Consider the following 17,046-nt stretch of genomic DNA (forward strand, 5'->3'; position numbering starts at 1 on the left):
GTGTTTGAAGCCTATGGTTCTGTTGTTATTCATCAGCAGGTCCTTTACAGAGAGTATCTGAGTCTGTCGTGTATCATTAATTTATTGAACCAGTAGTGTTGCCAGTGAACTTTACTTACTCTCAATGACTTCATCAACATCAGTTCTGTGAATTTTTGTCAGAAATAAGAACTGAATATCCTGACTTGCCCTGCCACACAGCAGTTCTGGGGCTTAGCAGTGATACAATTTTATTGTGGTTTTTTTTTTTTTTTTTTGGTTTTGTTTTGTTTTAGCTCTGAAATAAGATTGAAAATTTTCCAAGTGAGAACTGCCCTCAACCACTATTATCTCTTTGAGAATTAGTTTTTGCTTCAGATTTGATGATGTTTCTTAATTCAACCTAAAAGCACAAGACAAAGCAGTGCTTATGTGCAAAACTTACATTGCATTCAGGTCACTTTGATGACTATTAACGTTATTTGAACTGCAAGTAATAATATCAAGCTAATTGAGGAGCTTCCCCCAACCTTTGATTGAAAGTGATTCATCTGCAATGTAATGATGAGGCAGATTATCAAAGAGAAGAATCTAATAGAATTTTACGCAGATACCTTCCAAGTCATGGACATGCTCCATTAAAATCATGTGCTTGTGGATTAATAACAATAGTTGCAGTACCTAGGCTGTGTGAAAGGAAGCATTCAAGATAAAATATATCAAATCTCATTATAGATCCACATTAACAGATGAACATTTGCAATCGATTTCGATGATAAGGAACACTAACTTTGAATACCAGTTAATTTAAGTATTATCCCCCCATAAGGAATTACATGCTCCTTAGTATTAGCAGAAAAAAAAAAAACTTAGTTGTTATTACATTTTGAATTTCATCAGTAAAAATTTTGTGAAAATTAGTTTTCTCTTTTTCTATACAAGTACCTGGATGATATTCTCAGATGCCCTCTTGACCCACAAACCCCCAAATATTTACTATCTGCCCTTTTTAGGAAGTTTGCCTATCCCTGGCTTAGAGCAGTGTGGCTCAGAACAAACCATTTTCCTGTCACTTTTTCAGTAGCATTTTTGTTTTGTTTTCTTGCTGTTTCCTCACAGCAAGAAAACTTGAGTACTGAGCATGTTATCGTCTATAGAACTTCTTGGTCCTTATCCTTACAGGAGAGCTTCTTGAGCTTATCATTTATAATGGAGTTTTATGTTGGAACTGCCTTGAGGAGGTGTCACCTTTTAATTCCATCTAGATGTGACCTTGGAAACTGCTCAAGGCCAACAGTTGTGAGTCTAATTAAAGCACTGAAATTTGTTACTATTGACTTAATCCTCAAAGTGATCAGACTGAAAGATGGTACAGAGTATATTTTGTAAGGTTTGTAAGTCACATTTTGCTAAAAACTTGTGTTAGTTGATGTAAGAACAAATATATTTGTTTTTTTTTAATTTGCAATAAGAAAATATATAGCTCTGCCTCTTTAAATAGGTTGCTTCTAATGTTTTTAAGCATATACTACTTCGTGAAACGTTTAAAAGTTGAATAAAGGTAGAAAGAAGGAAAAATTTCACCCATGCTCTTTGTGTAAAAACATCCACTAGAAATGTTTTGGTGTTTTCCTTCCCTGCTTTAAGTCAGTGAAAATTTATGTGTGCTTGTTTCAGTCTACCCAATGAGTGTTGATTTTTACTTTGAAGGGAAATTTGAGAATGGTGTTGCAGAAGGAATGGTGGATCCCAACCTAAACCCCATCTCAGCATTCCGACTTTCAGTTATTCAGAATTCTGCTGTTTGGGCCATTCTTAATGAGGTAAGACAATATATTAAATCAGTGAAACTGCTTAGATTCTACGTTTTTTAGAGCATTTGGATTTCATAATTAAGACCTTTTTGGAATTGAAAATTGCCATTTCATGCTGTTCACTATCTTGTATTTCAGATTCATATTAAAAAAGTCACAAACTGACTATCTCCTAAGAAACCAACACATTTTTTCCCTGTGAATTTGTTGATTAAAGATGGCTGAGCATGTACCGTTTTTTGGTAACTTGAATTCTACCTCTTGTGAAATCTACTGTAGATAAGATGATTGTCATTTCCACTTGGAAAATGAATCTTCCATGGATAATTGTATTCATTCGAACCTAAGCTGTCCTCCAGTTTTAACTTGACTCAGACATTTTACAGTTATGACAGCCTGTTAATATGACTTGTACTATTTTGGTATTATACTAATACATAAGAGTTGTACATATTGTTACATTCCTTAAAATTTGAGAAAAATTAATGTTAAATACATTTTATGAAGGGGGTACTTTTGAAGTTCATTTATTTTAATATTATAGACCCTCTTTTATAGATTATCAGGGATTATATATATATCTATATATATATATATACACACACACACACACACAAATATACATAAAATGCTACGGAGTTAATTTATTAGAAACACTTAAGAAGTACATATTTTTGTGCAGTAAATTTTTGAATCAATACTTTTTTTGAAAACCAGTTACCTTGCTTTTTTAAGTTCTTTCTATATTTTTCTTTGGAAATGCAAACATTACAAGTTAATGCCATTTTTCAAATGCACTGCCATTTAAGAATGATTCTAGATTGATTTCCTAACTGAAGTACTTTTATAATCACAGTGATTCTGAACAAAATATTTTCAAAGGCATTTGTCATTCCTTAAAGCCAAGATTTTAAAGACCAATGTCCTTTTTGAGGGTTATTTTACTATACTGTGTATGGTGTGTAGTCACAAAAAATCAGTCTGATAAATTTTAATATGCAGGGGTGATGCATTCAACCCAAATTATCATAGACTGAAGTCATTACATTTCCTTTGATATGTAAAATGACAAACTCTTCTCTTTTAATCTTTGTCTTTAATCCATGAATTAGAGGCATTTTCTCTTTCCTTGATGCTTTTATATCTGCACTCCGTGAGTTCTGACAAAACGTTTTCTAGGTTATGCTATTGTATGAGTCATAATTGGTTTAATTTTAAAGAAAAACAAAATTGTAATGTTGGTTTTTTGGTGAAAGGTATTGTAACAGTTGTATGTTTTTCCAAAACTATTCTATTGCATTATGAACTTGTAAGTAAATTCACATCTGAAGAGTATTTATTGCTCTTAAACATGCAATTCCACATGATATCACTACTATAAACAAAAATATTATCAGCCCTAGCAATCGGTGATCTTTACAAAAGTCTTTTACTTTTACAAAATTATGAATTATCAACATCAGTTCCCAACCAGCCTGGTGTCCTCAGGTGGGTTGCAGGCGGTTACAGGTGTGCAGAGCTTGAATCTCTTGAGCTTTCAGAGCACCCAGTGGCTGAGGCCTCTGGCAGCTGGAGGTTCTAGCTGGTTGCCTTTAGCCTGGAGGAGCGTCACCTGGTTACCCAGCAGGCTGAACAAACAGCTTCCAGACAGCCTTGTTTTCTGTGCAGGGTTATGCAGTGAAAAAGGTTGGGAAACACTGATAGGGTACAATTATTTCCATTACTCTGTATTTGAATAATTCTTAGTTACGTCTCTTGATTAAAAAGTTACATGTTGCCAACAATGATTTCTTTATGTCCGAGTCCAGTTAAAAATTTTTATTGAGGTTTTTAAATTTTACTTTTTATTTTAACTTACGTTTTATTTCCTTCCCAAATCTCCTTGGCCCAGCGCCTAACAGGGAAATGTCACTGCAAAAGCATAAACCTTTCATTACAAAATTGTGGCACCAGCTTCACATACTAAATTACTGCTGTAACAAATAAGTATCAGGAGGTAAAAATCTGGAGGAATCCCCTTGTTTCCCTGCTTCCCAAGTAGCTAACTCTGATTTGAGGAAGAAAGGCCACGCTCTGAGAGTCTAGGGAGGTGACAGTAATTGCAGCTCCTGGCCATTGGGTGTCTCAGTCTTGAGACTGAGCCTTACTTACCCAGCCAGCTTGGTCCTGTTTTTGTGCTCAGTCTCCCCTCCCAGGCTTAGCTCATCCCTCCAGTTCCTGAGAAGACTTTCATCCAAATCTTATCCATCTTCCAAGGACTCTCCTGTGCACTCCTTCCTCCCCATGGATTTGTTACCAGCGCCTCGTTGAGCCCAGAACAGTGCCTGACACGTGGCAGGTGCCCAGGCAGCGTCTGGGGAAGGGGACCAACTGTTCCAGCCCACACTCCTCTTTCTTTTTCTTAACTCTCTTTACCTACTGTCCTTGCCACACACTCACACACACACTCAGCTGTCTACTTTGTTTGTGGCGAGTGTGTGTGCACATACACGTAATCACTCTGGCCAAATGTCAAGCTCCTGCAGGCAAGCCTGTAAGTCATGCTTCCTAGCTTCCTCTGCTGCACAGGTGCTCACGGACCCTCGTGTTAGCTGCGCTCTCCTTTCCCCCAGTTGCCACTAGACAATTAGAAGCACCCAGGCTTGCCTCAAGCAAGCGATTATAGTGGTTGCCCTTAAGAGTCATGTTAGGGGCTAAAGTATTGGGACAGAAGATGAGGGGACCTGGAACGAGAGAAGGTACATACTTGACCTTGAGTGGACACTGAACCACTTTTACCCAGAGTGAGTGGGGAAAAGTACAAATGGCGGGACTAATTTTATTTTTACGTATGTATATGGCGTGATGTCTCTGGAGCTGCACTGTCCTCCACAGTAGCTACTGGACACAGGGCGGCTATTTGAGTTTAAATTAATAAAACATTCAGCTCCTCAGTCACACTGGCTCCCTATGGCTAGTGGCCACTGGGTTAAACAGCACAGATACAGAACATCTCCATCATCACGGAAAATTCTGTAGCACAGCTGTGTGTCAAGAGTGCTAACATGAACATTTTAGAATCCAGAATAATGAATTCCCATCGTGAGGCTAAAAGCAGACATGCAGAATATATCATAGTGCAAACGATGACGAGTATTTCGGGTGAGATGAGAAGGTTGAGGACCTAATTCCAGGATTCTAAGTTCTTTAAGTCTCCTGCGTTCTTTACAGCATTCACTGTCCCTACTATGTAGTCCCAAAAGAGTGACAACTTGAGGATGAGGTTCCAAAACTTGTGTGATTGACAAGCTTTGGGAAATGTGAATGCACATGGATTTAGCACACAGCCTCTAGACATGTACGTGAAGGTTAATTCGGCTGCTGGAGATGTCTTTGAACAAGCTTTTTAAGTCAATTGCATTAGTAAATAATTAGAAGGTGTTATTTTAAAAACTTCAGCAACGCTATGGAGGCTTCTTTTTAAATATGTCATAATAATGAAAAAAGTTGTCTTCCAACAGTGCTGTCCTCAAAGACAAGTGTGGTTATATGGAAACAGCATGTTTGGAGAGATTGCTCTAATTAATAGCAGTGAATGTTTGTAGCAGCCAGAATTCCATGGATGACCCCCCTGCCCAATGACTTTGTATATCCTAACCCTTTGAGTGTGTGTGGAACCTGTGAGTATGATCCATAATTACGTTGTACAGCAAAAAGGAGATTATCTGGGGACAGCTAATCTAATCAGGTGAGCGCTTTAAAAGCAGAGTTTTCTCAGGCTGTCAGCAGAAGTCAGATTCAAAGCAGGACTTGCGGCACCATGGCTGGTTTAAGATGGAGGCGGCCGCATGAGAAGGAATGCAGATGGTCTTAAGCTGAGAGGCCCCAGCTGACAGCCAAGAGAATGGAAACTGCAGTCCTGCAGCCACAGGAACTGAACTCAGCCACCAACCGGAAGGAGTGTGCAGGTGGACTCTCCTCCAGCAGCTAAGAGCTCAGCCCCACCAACACCGGATTTCAGCCATGTGAATCTCTAAGCAGAGAGCTCAGTCCTGCCTGCCTGGACTTCTGGCCTACAGAGCTGTGAGATAATAAATGGGTGTTGTTTTACGCTTTTAAATTTGCCGTGATTTTATGCAGCAATAGAAAATGAACACGATATTTAAAAGAGGTGAAGCGGAGAAGGCTTCCTACTTGATTCCCTCTGGTATGTTGGGTATTTCTTGATAAACTTATTGAATAAAGTCTTGCACTAGCAGATCATATACACAGGCCTCATCTGGGATTCTCTCCCAGAGACCTCAGTTAATCCTCTTTGGCAGGTTGTTGGCAAAAACTTGCAGCACCTTTGTAGCGTTTCATGAAGGAACCGCTAGCATGAGATTGCAGGAGCAGGATCCAGTGAGTAAGGAATCTTCTTCCTGGAATAGGTGTCACTTTATGTTGATTTAGCCTGCTCTGAGCCTGTCAGTTATTTAAGAATGAGGAACAGTGATATTTTAAGACATTAAGAGAAAAAAAATATTTATGCTTTTATGTAGAGACCAAATAATCTACTCTGTATTGAAGGACTTTTTTTTTTTTTTAACCAAAATTTATAGTCTAAGCACAGATCAAATCCTATACGTGCTGACCAAATTTTTGTACTTAGGGAATACTTTTCAAAATGCTTCTCTGCTTCCAAGCCATTAATTGCTAATGAAGTTTAATTTTAGTTTGTCCACTACTTTTTGTGCTTCTTTTACTATATTGCTATAGCCTTGATGTAAGAAAAGTTGAGCTAAAAGAAAGAAAATGAGAGGCTAACATTATTGAAAGGTCAGAAATTTGAGTCATAATCATATCTGAGGTCCTAAGAGAACTTTGACATCTGATCTCTTTAAAGAAAAGGAGACTTTTCAAAGCTATGTAGCAGTGTTTATAGTGTATGAAATTTAGTTTGATAGTTGTAAATTATTACTCCTAACAGATATCTGCCATGATAACTAACATGCTTACTTCTCTTCAATGCATGTGAACCTACAGTGCTCAAGAGGCCACTACTACAGTATTACTGAAAAACCACAACAAAAGATTTGTTTATACATATAGACATACCCATATCATCAATGCTTATACAGAAACTCTTCTCTTCTTACCTGAAACACGTGCTTCACCTGTTTGGGCACTAGCTACAGCATTTCCAGAGGAACAAACAAGAAAGAGCTGGCACTCCAGTTATGTGTGAGTTGAGAATTTAGATGTCGTTCAAAAACGTGAACTGAATGTTGAATGGGAAACACTTTGTGCGGAAAAATGTTAGGAAGGGTGGTGCTAAAATTGTTCTAAACTAAGGATTGTGTGTTGTGGGGAACATTCAGTACTCTTGGACACTAGGGAAGCTGTTTAATGTGTCACTTGCTCCTAGTAGCTTCATGGTGTTAGTAATTAGCAAACTGCCCTGGAATCAAAGGTTTGGTATTTTAGTTTGATTAGCATTCCATTATTTATTTGAAATACTCAGTGTTGGCTGAAATTGGGTGAAAATACCTTTTGAAGACATAGTCTCTGAGCCTTAAGAATGGTGGATGTCGACAGTACTGTAAGGTGCACTGCCAGCACAGTTGACACTTTCCACTCCAGTGTGGACAGTCGCATTTTCTAAGACAGACTTAGAAATCAGCTGATTAAACTGTAACAACTGTTTCATTTATGGAATGAAAAACGGAAGCATTTCTCCTTGAGAACAAACTTTGTTTGGAAAGGTTGTCTTTGTAATTGGGGTGTTTCTGGAAGCACCCCTGGGAGAAGCTGCCTGAGGAACTGCTTTACCATGTTGAACCAGATGTTTTTTCTCCGTAAATGTATTGTACATATTTTCCTTACAATGTCTCCATTGGTTGAATGGGTAATCTCTGTAGTAATATTTTAGGTACCTGTTGGATTTTTAAAGGCAGATTATTTATTTTCAAATTTGCTGCTATAACTGAAAACCTGATAACTAGTCCTGTTGACTGTGCCTTTCATCACTGTTTCTCTGTGCCACAACCGTTCATGTGTATTTGAGATAAAGAAGTTTAAAAAGCCATGTTGAATTCAAGACTCCTAATATAAATAAACAGGTAAAAACTTCATGGGTACCAAGCTTTTTTTATTATTAGTTTTGCTTAACACTGATATAATAATAGTTTACTGGTACTGTTTTCAGTTAGAAAACAGGCGTGGATTTGATATGTGGGTTTTGGAAAGTCTTTTAAAAAAGAAAAGCAGACTGGTGTTAAGACTGTGATTATCAGTGTCATGCAGGTGTTCACTCAGACCCTGAGTATGCTACTATACAGTCCCTGGAGTAAGAGTAGCCTCCGGGGACCTCTTCGATCTACTGTATTTTGTTTGTTGGGTAATTTTTTTTTTTTTTTTTTGCATGAACAATGGCTGTTAATGATATTTGGAGCCTGTAGTACAGTGATTCCTATTTGAATTACAAGTAGAGGCTTTTGAAGGTTACACTAGGATCCTGTGACTTATATAAAAGTTTAAAATGCAGCCCATTAGAAATGGGGCTGGACTTTGTACCTTGTCAGTAACAGTGGGGGAGGGGAGAAGGGGAAACATTACCATGTTCTCCAAATGGATACTTTCAAAAATAATTCATATTAAAAAGTTTTACCTTTCTCTTTTCCGCATGCCCTTAGTACTTTGCATATATTCTCTGTGCAGAATAAAATACATGCTTTAGTTTAAAAAATATTTATTATAGAAACGTACATTTAATTAGTTTTAAGGAACGTACTAGATAACGGTGTTAGCATATATATTTCTTCAAATTTGCAAACTTTACATCTTTAAGATATCTACAATGATAGTTTATTTACAAGTTTCACAAGAAATCACCTCACCAATACTGTTGACGCACCTAAGATGTAAGAGGCTCCCTGTTTCACTTCACTCTGTACTTGTAGAAGGAGCACAGTGTGTGGGTGAAGTTCCAGCCCAGCGCTAGTGACAGTCCGTAGAGCAGGATGAGAGGTGCAAACGGGTAAAGAAGAATCACTGTGTTTTTCAGAAACGGCAGTGCTGGAAAAGGAGCAAACCCACATGCGTTGGTGGGAAAAGTAAAGGACTAGTAAATGAGCGTTCTGGAAGACGGCTTCCCCCACAGCACGACGGGCCGAGCAGGCAACGCGTACTGTGAATCTTACTGAAGCATCTTACTGACGATGCTATATTGCAGCCAGAGCAATATTACTACTCCTGTGTGTTATTTCCTTCTCATTCATGGCTGTGAAGAAACCGAGCAGAGGTTTCTCAGCACAGAGGCTGAATGAGAAGCAAATCCAGGACTGAGGTTAAGAGTGAGGGTCAAACATCACCAATATTAATGGACACAGTGGTGAATTGAAACCTGTGATGCTTCAGAAGCCTCCCATCCTAACGTACCAACAGAGATGGATGATGTTATAGGAAAAAACCCAACTCTCAGCTGTTTGCGATTTCCCAACGGGGGGAAAGCATTACACGTCCACTTTGAGAAGGTGAGATCTCAACTAGTATCCCAGACTTTAGGAAAGAACTGAAACTCTCACATATAAAATCCACCCTCAGATATCCGTGTTTGTTTCTTGCTCATGGCTTGGTTAGTGGGTCCCTACCCCATGCATTCTAACCTAAATATTTCTCATACAAGTAGTCCTCAAACTGAAACTGAGCTGTGCTCAAAGAATCTTCTAAATCACAGGGAGTTACCAGGAGAGTGATGCAAAATCCACTTTGAGAAACCATAACGTGGCAGTGTGCTAATGACATTTTAAAACTTTCTCAAAACGTGAAAATTCATTAGAAGCCTAAATATAACATGTCACAAACATTTCCCCTGAACTAGAGAAAGGACTCCCAATGCCCCAAACAAGGTATTACAATGTGGGTGGCAGGGGCGTTTCAGTGGTTCCTGGCAAAGCCAAGGGGACGAGCGTGGGAAGCTCTCACCATTGGAGCCAGTCACATGTGAGTTCAAGTGGCTTGTTTTTACAGTAAGAGCCTGATCATCTAGAGTGACAAGAAAGGAAGGGCTAAGAATATAATGCTAACAAATCATAAGTAAGGTCTCTAGATTTAATCTAACTCTATTTAGTAGTGATTGTTTCTTAACATACATGAAGAATAATGTCAATATGGTTCTCATTCATACTATGAAAAATGAATCGACAGCAGGATGTAACAATGAATTCACAAACGTCCTGAGCTCAGCAGAAGCTGGGCCCGATCTTCTGCGATTATCTACAGAACCTCTCATCCCTAAGCTTCCCCAGTCCAGCAGGTGGCCTGGCACCTGGCCTTAGGCCCAGACTGCTGAGCAGGCACTGCTGCCGTTGACGCGTAACCACCTCTGCACCCCTGGGCGCTCCCCTGCTCCTGAGCCCCACGATCTCCCTGTTGACAGGTGAACTTTGTGTACTGTGGCTTGGGTACAGTATATGAATTGTGAGCAGGGTTCATCTATTTTAAACACAGATGTTTACAAAATAAAGAGTATTTCAAAGCTCCCCCAGCCCACAATCATAAAACAGAAAATGAGGCAAAGGTTTTAAACGTGCTCACACCTTGGACCCAACCCTTTCCTCACTCTGACTGCCGGTAACCCAGAACCCAAAAGCCTCGGAGAAAAGGAAGAGGAAACTGAGTGGGTTTCCTGCCAGTAACTTGGACAGCATCAATATGGTTTAACATGGTTCCTTGAAATTATAAAATTTGTTATATACCAGCTATGCCACCTGCTAGCTGCGTGACCATGGGTAAGTTACTTAATCTCTCTGTGCCTGTTTCCTCATTTGAAAAATGGGGACAAGTAAAGCTGTACCATGTATCTGTAAAGATTAAATGGGAGAATTCCTAAAACACCTGGGACAGTGCCTGTAAGAGCTCCATGAAAGTAAGCTAATTGAATTACTGCTGCAACTTTTCCCCTCCCTGTTGTGTTGTCAATCAACCAAAAAACGCAATTACTTACCACTGTATCCTAGGAAAGTTACGTAGATGTAGTAGCCAACTGCAACCAACCATAAGGTATTTCCAACTAAATATCCAATAAATGTGTCCGTTAGGATGACATCTGCGGAAGAGACGCATACAATGAATCTCTTTTCAGTGGGTACAATGAAGACTTTTTGATAATGTGTTGAGAAGTAACTGCTACTTACGGTTGATGAAGAAAAGCTGGATAAAATGCAGAATGACGAGGAGAGGGTAAAAAGCGTTCAGATGCACATCGAAGGCATAGCCCCACTCCACATCATAGTCTCTGCTCTGCCGTTTCACTAAATACTTGTTAGAGATAAACCTGAAAAGTTAACATTTATTTCATAGTACAATAAAATTAATTATGAATATTTACCGACTACCTTCTATGTCCCAAGCTTTATTCCGGACATTTGGAGATACAGCGGTAAACCAAACAAATTTCTGCCTTCAATCTCGGGGGAGTAGTCTGACAACAATACAAATAGCTGTCAGATGGTCCCATGGAGAAAAACAGAGCAGTACAGAAAGACAGAGAATACAAAGTTGAAATGTTACATATGATGATGGTCATGAGAGAGTGACATCTGGGTAAAGTCCCAAGGGCAGTGATGGGAATCCCCCGGGGCAGAGCATTCCAGGCGGAGGGGAGTCCAAGCACAGAGGTGGGGGGGGGGTACAGGGAGGTGGCAGAGGGCCCAGCAGGCTTGAGGAGTGCGGGAGGGGCGCAGAGTGCCTGGGACAAGTGAGAAGATACACAGGAAATGGAATCCGAAAACAAACGGGAGCCGGACCTTATAGAGCCTGTGGCCACTGTCAGACCTTTGGGCTTTTACTCTTGGTGGAATAAGAAGTCACTGTGGAGTTCTACGAACGTCCGACTTACTGTACTGACAGGGTTCCTCTGGCTGCCGGTCTGAGAACAGACTCTGGGGACAAGAGTGGAAGCAGAGAGGCAGATGGGAGGCTGCTGCAAGCAGGAGATGAACAGGGTGGCAGCAGCGGAGGTGCTGACATGGGGATATATTACCGCTGGAAGGCAGAGCCAATAGGACTAGATGTACTAGATAGACTAGTGCTAGACTTGAGTGCTAGGGTACAAAAAAAAAAAGATCAGTCAAGGACGACTGAGAGATTCTGGCCTTAAACAAACGGAAGACTGAGGTGCGAGGTGGGGATGCCTGTCAGTCTGGAGTAAGAGGTAGAGAAGGTCTAGAGTTTAGAGGAGAGGTCCAAACTGCGGATATAACCTCATCAGTGTGTAGATGATATTAAAAGCCACGAACCCAAATGTGATCACCCAAAGAGTGAACGCAGAGAACAGGTCCAAGGCCTAGGACCTGGGTCTCCCCCGTGGAAAGGTCAGGGAGTCAGGAGGAACCAGTAAGGAGAGAGGGGCCAACGGTGTCTCCGGCCACAGGAACAATCACTCAGCTGGTGTCTCTGTTCCACAGCGTGGCCTAATCGTTCCGTTAAATGACGAACGAACGAGAAGACAGACATCCAGGTAACAGAAAGACAGATTGTCAAAGGAAAAGAACAATAAAGACACAGCTGTGGAAATTCAATGGACTCTTCCACATGTGATTTCATTTTGAGGATACTGTTAAGAAAATGCTATGTCTAGTGGAAATAAAAATAGAAAAAAGAAAGAAACAAGAGGGAGAAGGTGTTACAGTACTAATTAAGCAGTCCTGTACTCAGTTACCTGAAAGCGGCAAAACAATAGTGCTCTGATAGAGCAAACGAGCTCACCAGAACACCTTCCACTTGAGCTGAGAACCTGTGCCATTCAAATGAATGGAATAAGCATCTAGCCCACTACTCAAGTTCCCACTCTGGGGTCCTGCTACTGCCCCTACCTCTCTGCTTAGCCCCTGAATGGCTGCTTTCCAGGCTTCCGGCCTCCTTCCGAGTCTCACCCCTAGAACATGGACACGCCTTCTGAGAGAGCTCAAAGACAGCTGTCGTGCTCCTCTCCCACCTCCATATTAATAATGCCAGTCATGTCTTCATCTTGGCCAGACTGTTGCAGCTTCCTAGTCACCTACCCCAGGGGCCAATGAACCTTCACTTCACTATCAACAAACCTCCTGAACTCAACATGTCCAACATGGAATGCTTCACTTGCACCGGCCACTGACTGCTGAGCCCCAAACTCCCAGGTCATCCCAGAGGCCCCGGGTCCTGCTCTTCCCTCCCCTCATCTACTTCTGTGACACCGCAGCAGCCCTGGCCTCCTCTGCTCCAGTGCAGACCCCACGACTGTATCCAGCCTAGCCACTCTCTCCAGCTCCTCCGTCTCCACTGCCATAGAGAGGATCTTTCCTGAAGTGTGAACTGGATTGCATTTCTGACTTCAAAGCCTCCAAGCTCCCCACCGCTCCCCCTCCCTCCTACTCCCACATGCAGCCTATGAGCTGAAGTCCAGTTCTTTTCTCTAAATTGCATTTAGGGCCAACTTCTCTATTCCCATCTCCTCCGCAGCCATGCAGTGCCCCCCATGCTCCCATACCTGGCACGCTGTTCCACACCTCTCTGCCTTCACACTTGGTGCCAGGAACCAGCTACCGCATCTGCCCAAATGCCTCCTCATGCTGGCTTCTGTGGCACCCCTGGCGTGACTGGAGTCACGCATGATTTCTATTTCTGGTTCTTCACACGATTCACAGCACAATGTAGGTTCTCAAAAATATACTGAGTCCTTCTCCAATGAACTCAAACTATGATACAGACTCACACTAAAGGTACTAAACTCCCGGCTTCTGTGACCCTCCAGATCGCAGAAACGCAATGCATTCAAGGCAGAATGCCGGCTACAAACTATTTGTCTGAAAGCCTTATTTATTGAAATTTTTTCGCCTAGCATGTTTCCCTTGGATATCTTGATAATGAATATGTGACTTACGTTGGTTAGCAGTATTCTTTTTAGGCCAGATTTTAGAATCTTAGGTTAATGATGCATTGCATTTTCCAACTACCTAGCACATACAAGACCTGTACTGGACTAGTCATAAATTACAAAGCAAAATAACAGGTTGGTATCATCAGAGGTTAGCGTCTCAGAATCTTGCTTAAAATGTTAACAGCTACCATTTATTGAGCACAGACTATATGCCAAGTGCTTTTCATACCACAATCTTTTCAAATACCTCATAAATAGATAATCAACTCCATCTTCCAAAAGAGAAGACTGGAGCTAAGAAGTGCACAGTAAATGACTGAGTTGGCATTTGAACCCAGGTCTCTCTGTGACTCAGGTTCCAGTGTTTTCTCTGACATACGACCACCACCACCACCGGCCCCCTGCTGAGCTCACCCACACATCTACCCCTTCCGCCAGCCCCACAGGAGCACTGATCAGGGAGAAGGCTGAAAAACCAAACACCAGATTTATACTCAGTATACTACTGTTGGTACAGCAAACCCAGACAAAGTCAGACTGAGAACCCAGTCAATAAGACCCACGTGTGTGGCTCAGAAGAAAGACACCAAAATTTTAACCAAAACAATCCTTTTTCAGGTGTACTTCATTTCATGTCAAAGATGCAAAGTAAGATTCCATAATATAACCCTCTGCATCTTATAACTCTGGAAGTGACCTACTGGCAAAGGCAGAATAGTGTACCGTCACCCAGACAGCTTAAGCAGAACTGGCTAACTGCATAATATTTTTGCAAAATCAAAATTTTTGTTAATACGACACAATCATTACTTCAATTCACTTATTTGCTGTGCTTTGACACAGCAGACCATCCCCTTAGAGTATTTTCTGATGTAGGTACCAACACAGGAGGACAAGGTATATTAATCCTGGCAGCCAAAATCGATGCTTTCAGTTCATCTATCTTGTTTCAATTTCCATCACCTACTCTCTGAAGCAAGCAAATGGAGGCTCTACAGTAGCATCTGAAGAACCAAAGTTAACCGTACTTACCACATTAAGGTTGATATGAGAAGGCCGACGCCTACACAGTCTATGAATACAACCCAAAGGAGCAGCTTTATCGTCTCAAAAAATCCCATGTCCAGCACAAAGCCAAATCCTATAGTGGACACTGAAAGAAAGATTTACAAGATGTATTCAGGCACTCTGCTAGATTCTAGGGGTACAGGGCATGGTCTCTGCCTTTCAGATGCCCACTCTAGTGTGGGAGACAGGTACGTAAACCCCAAAGGTGTGTTAAATGTAATTGATTAAGAAATGCAGACCACCTTGGAACACAGAACTACCACTGAGATATCTGAAGTTTACTGAGGAGGCCCCCATCCGTCTGTGGTTCACCAGGGTAGCCCCAGCATTCAGAACACAGCAGCACTCACACCCTAAAGACGGCTCAGACCCTTTCACTGCACTATTGAACTAAAAGCAGTTTCTCAAGTTCACATTGGTACTTTCAGAACTCTCATTCTGGACTGGCCTGATGGTGAAATGCAATTTCCAACCTCGGGAGTCCTTTTTCACAGTAAGTTTGCATTTGGGTATCAATTTATTTGTCATGGTAGTTAAAAGACATGGAGTGACTCTGTCCTCTGCTTTTGAAAGTTCTGAGGAAACAGTTGACTCTGGCACCTGCTTGGGACTTTTAAAATCAGGAAGAATACCACCTTCTTCCCTGTGAGGAGATTTCTGAGGCTTCAGAGAGGAAGAAAACAGCTGCAGAGATCCCCAAATTGTGACCCACAACATGCTGATAACAAAAGATTCTCCAAATGACAAGCCCAACCTGAAATGCTCATTTATTCTTCAACTCTCCTGCAGACAGACACTTACCACAGAGCCAGAGACTTAACAGGACCAAGAAAGCAGGGTCATCTCTGGCCCACTGATCCTTTGTCTGCTTCCGGTAATGAAAGTTTCTATAAACTCTCTGTGGGGAAGTGAACAGGTAGAGCATCTGCCAGGCAGCAAACTCAAAGTCCATCTGCCGGAAACGAAAAAGCCTCCTCAGGTATTTGTAGCGTTTTGCTCCAGCTGTGTGTCTGGCCGCATCCCTGGAACTCAATACCCCGTTCCCCTGCACTGGGGAATTCACTGAAGTACTCGGTAACATCTTCCTAGATGGACGAAGAAAAAAAATTCTATTCCAAGTCATCGAAGAAACTGTCAGCTACTAGCACCCCTCTTGTGAGTTATGAGAGAAGTCACCTTACATGTCGGCTCCAATCCCTGCGTAGAGTCAGGGCTCAAAAGCGAGTGGAGTTGGTTCTGAGGCTGCAGAAATGATCACTGCACTTCAGGCAAGGGCTACCCCACGCCCTTCTGAACCATCATAAGAACATTTTCATAGGGTCCACATTTTCCCCACACTTCACTTCCCTCAATCCTCAGCTTCCCCCTTCCCCCCCACTCCCCGGCAGGAGCAGTGATACTGATGGAGCCAAAATTTGCACTCAGGCAGTCTGGCTCAAAACTCCACCTGTCATGTGGGCTCTCGACCATCAAGACCTTAAGAGAAAGCCTTTGCTGAAGCCAAACTGAAACGATGTTCCCGACGAGGTAAAATAAATGGCCTATCTCACAGGTCCATCAGCGCATGACCAGCAAGCAACTCGTTCATGACTATGTGATGTAAAAACAAAGCAGAACTCAAATGCAGTGTTTTACTTCCTGACTAGTTCAGCAGCGGAACGACAGCGTGGGAGTTCTGGTCCAACCAGTCTGAAGCCAGGGGAGCGCCGGTCACCGTCCGGCCCCCACACCCCGCCCCGGCAGCCCAGTGTCTGGCTCCACTCCCCAGGCCTCCTCCGGGACGCCGGCGGCGCTTCCCGGGCCCTACGGCTCCCCGCCGGCCCGGGGCCTCGGGTAGGGCGGCCAGATTTAGCATAAAAACACAGGACGCCCAGTTACAACTGAATCTCAGATACAAGAGTAATTTTTAATATCAGCAGGTTCGAAACACTGCGTGGGACATACGCATACGAAAACATTCTTCGCTGGTATCTGAAATTCAACTGTAACCAGCCCCACTGAATGTGTCTGGCAGCCCCGCCGCAGGCCGAGCACCCGAACCCGGGCGCGGTCACTCCAGGGCCGGGTGACGTGGGGCCGCGAGTTGCCGTTGGAAACGGCCCCCGGGTGAGCCCGAGTCGCGCGCAGACAGGGCGGTCGGCAGGCCTCACCTGGAGCCCCGCGGCGGCCTCCACCGGCTCCAAACTGACCCGCCACCGCCGCACAGCTGCCGAGCCCAGCTGCCGCGGGGCCAACTTCCCTCCCAACAACGTCGTCGGCGCTGGGGGCGCGGGGCGGTGCGTCACGTGACCCACTTCCGCCGCGCGC

At 42.5% G+C, this 17,046-nt stretch overlaps 2 protein-coding genes across 4 annotated transcripts in view; one reads left to right on the forward strand and one right to left on the reverse strand.

Moving 5' to 3' along the window:
• MGAT4A (alpha-1,3-mannosyl-glycoprotein 4-beta-N-acetylglucosaminyltransferase A) overlaps positions 1 to 7,883 on the forward strand; it is a 112,221-nt gene extending 104,338 nt beyond the window's left edge. For both annotated transcript variants that reach the window (XM_022599136.2, XM_022599137.2), the window contains exons 15-16: positions 1,690 to 1,802; positions 1,932 to 7,883. In XM_022599136.2, coding sequence (XP_022454844.1) covers positions 1,690 to 1,802; positions 1,932 to 1,958 — 140 coding nt within the window. In that variant the 3' untranslated portion in view covers positions 1,959 to 7,883. The remainder of the gene's footprint in view (positions 1 to 1,689; positions 1,803 to 1,931) is intronic.
• A 602-nt stretch (positions 7,884 to 8,485) lies between these two features.
• On the reverse strand, positions 8,486 to 17,044 carry UNC50 (unc-50 inner nuclear membrane RNA binding protein). 2 transcript variants are annotated; one of them, XM_089922705.1, is made up of 7 exons: positions 16,890 to 17,044; positions 15,916 to 15,981; positions 15,541 to 15,824; positions 14,704 to 14,824; positions 10,949 to 11,088; positions 10,759 to 10,860; positions 8,486 to 8,828 (listed from the first exon to the last, which is right to left on the reverse strand). In XM_089922705.1, the coding sequence occupies exons 3-7, from the start codon at positions 15,818 to 15,820 to the stop codon at positions 8,692 to 8,694; spliced, it is 780 nt and encodes a 259-aa protein (XP_089778831.1). In that variant the 5' UTR covers positions 15,821 to 15,824; positions 15,916 to 15,981; positions 16,890 to 17,044; the 3' UTR covers positions 8,486 to 8,691. The 2 variants fall into 2 exon arrangements, with proteins under 2 accessions (XP_089778831.1, XP_022454836.1); XM_022599128.3 differs by lacking the exon at positions 15,916 to 15,981.
• Positions 17,045 to 17,046: the final 2 nt, after the last annotated feature.

Source organism: Delphinapterus leucas, chromosome 13 (assembly GCF_059928025.1).
Source record: "Delphinapterus leucas isolate spDelLeu-1000000601 "Yukka" chromosome 13, BTC_Dleu_Yukka2, whole genome shotgun sequence".
Classification (NCBI taxonomy): domain Eukaryota; kingdom Metazoa; phylum Chordata; class Mammalia; order Artiodactyla; family Monodontidae; genus Delphinapterus; species Delphinapterus leucas.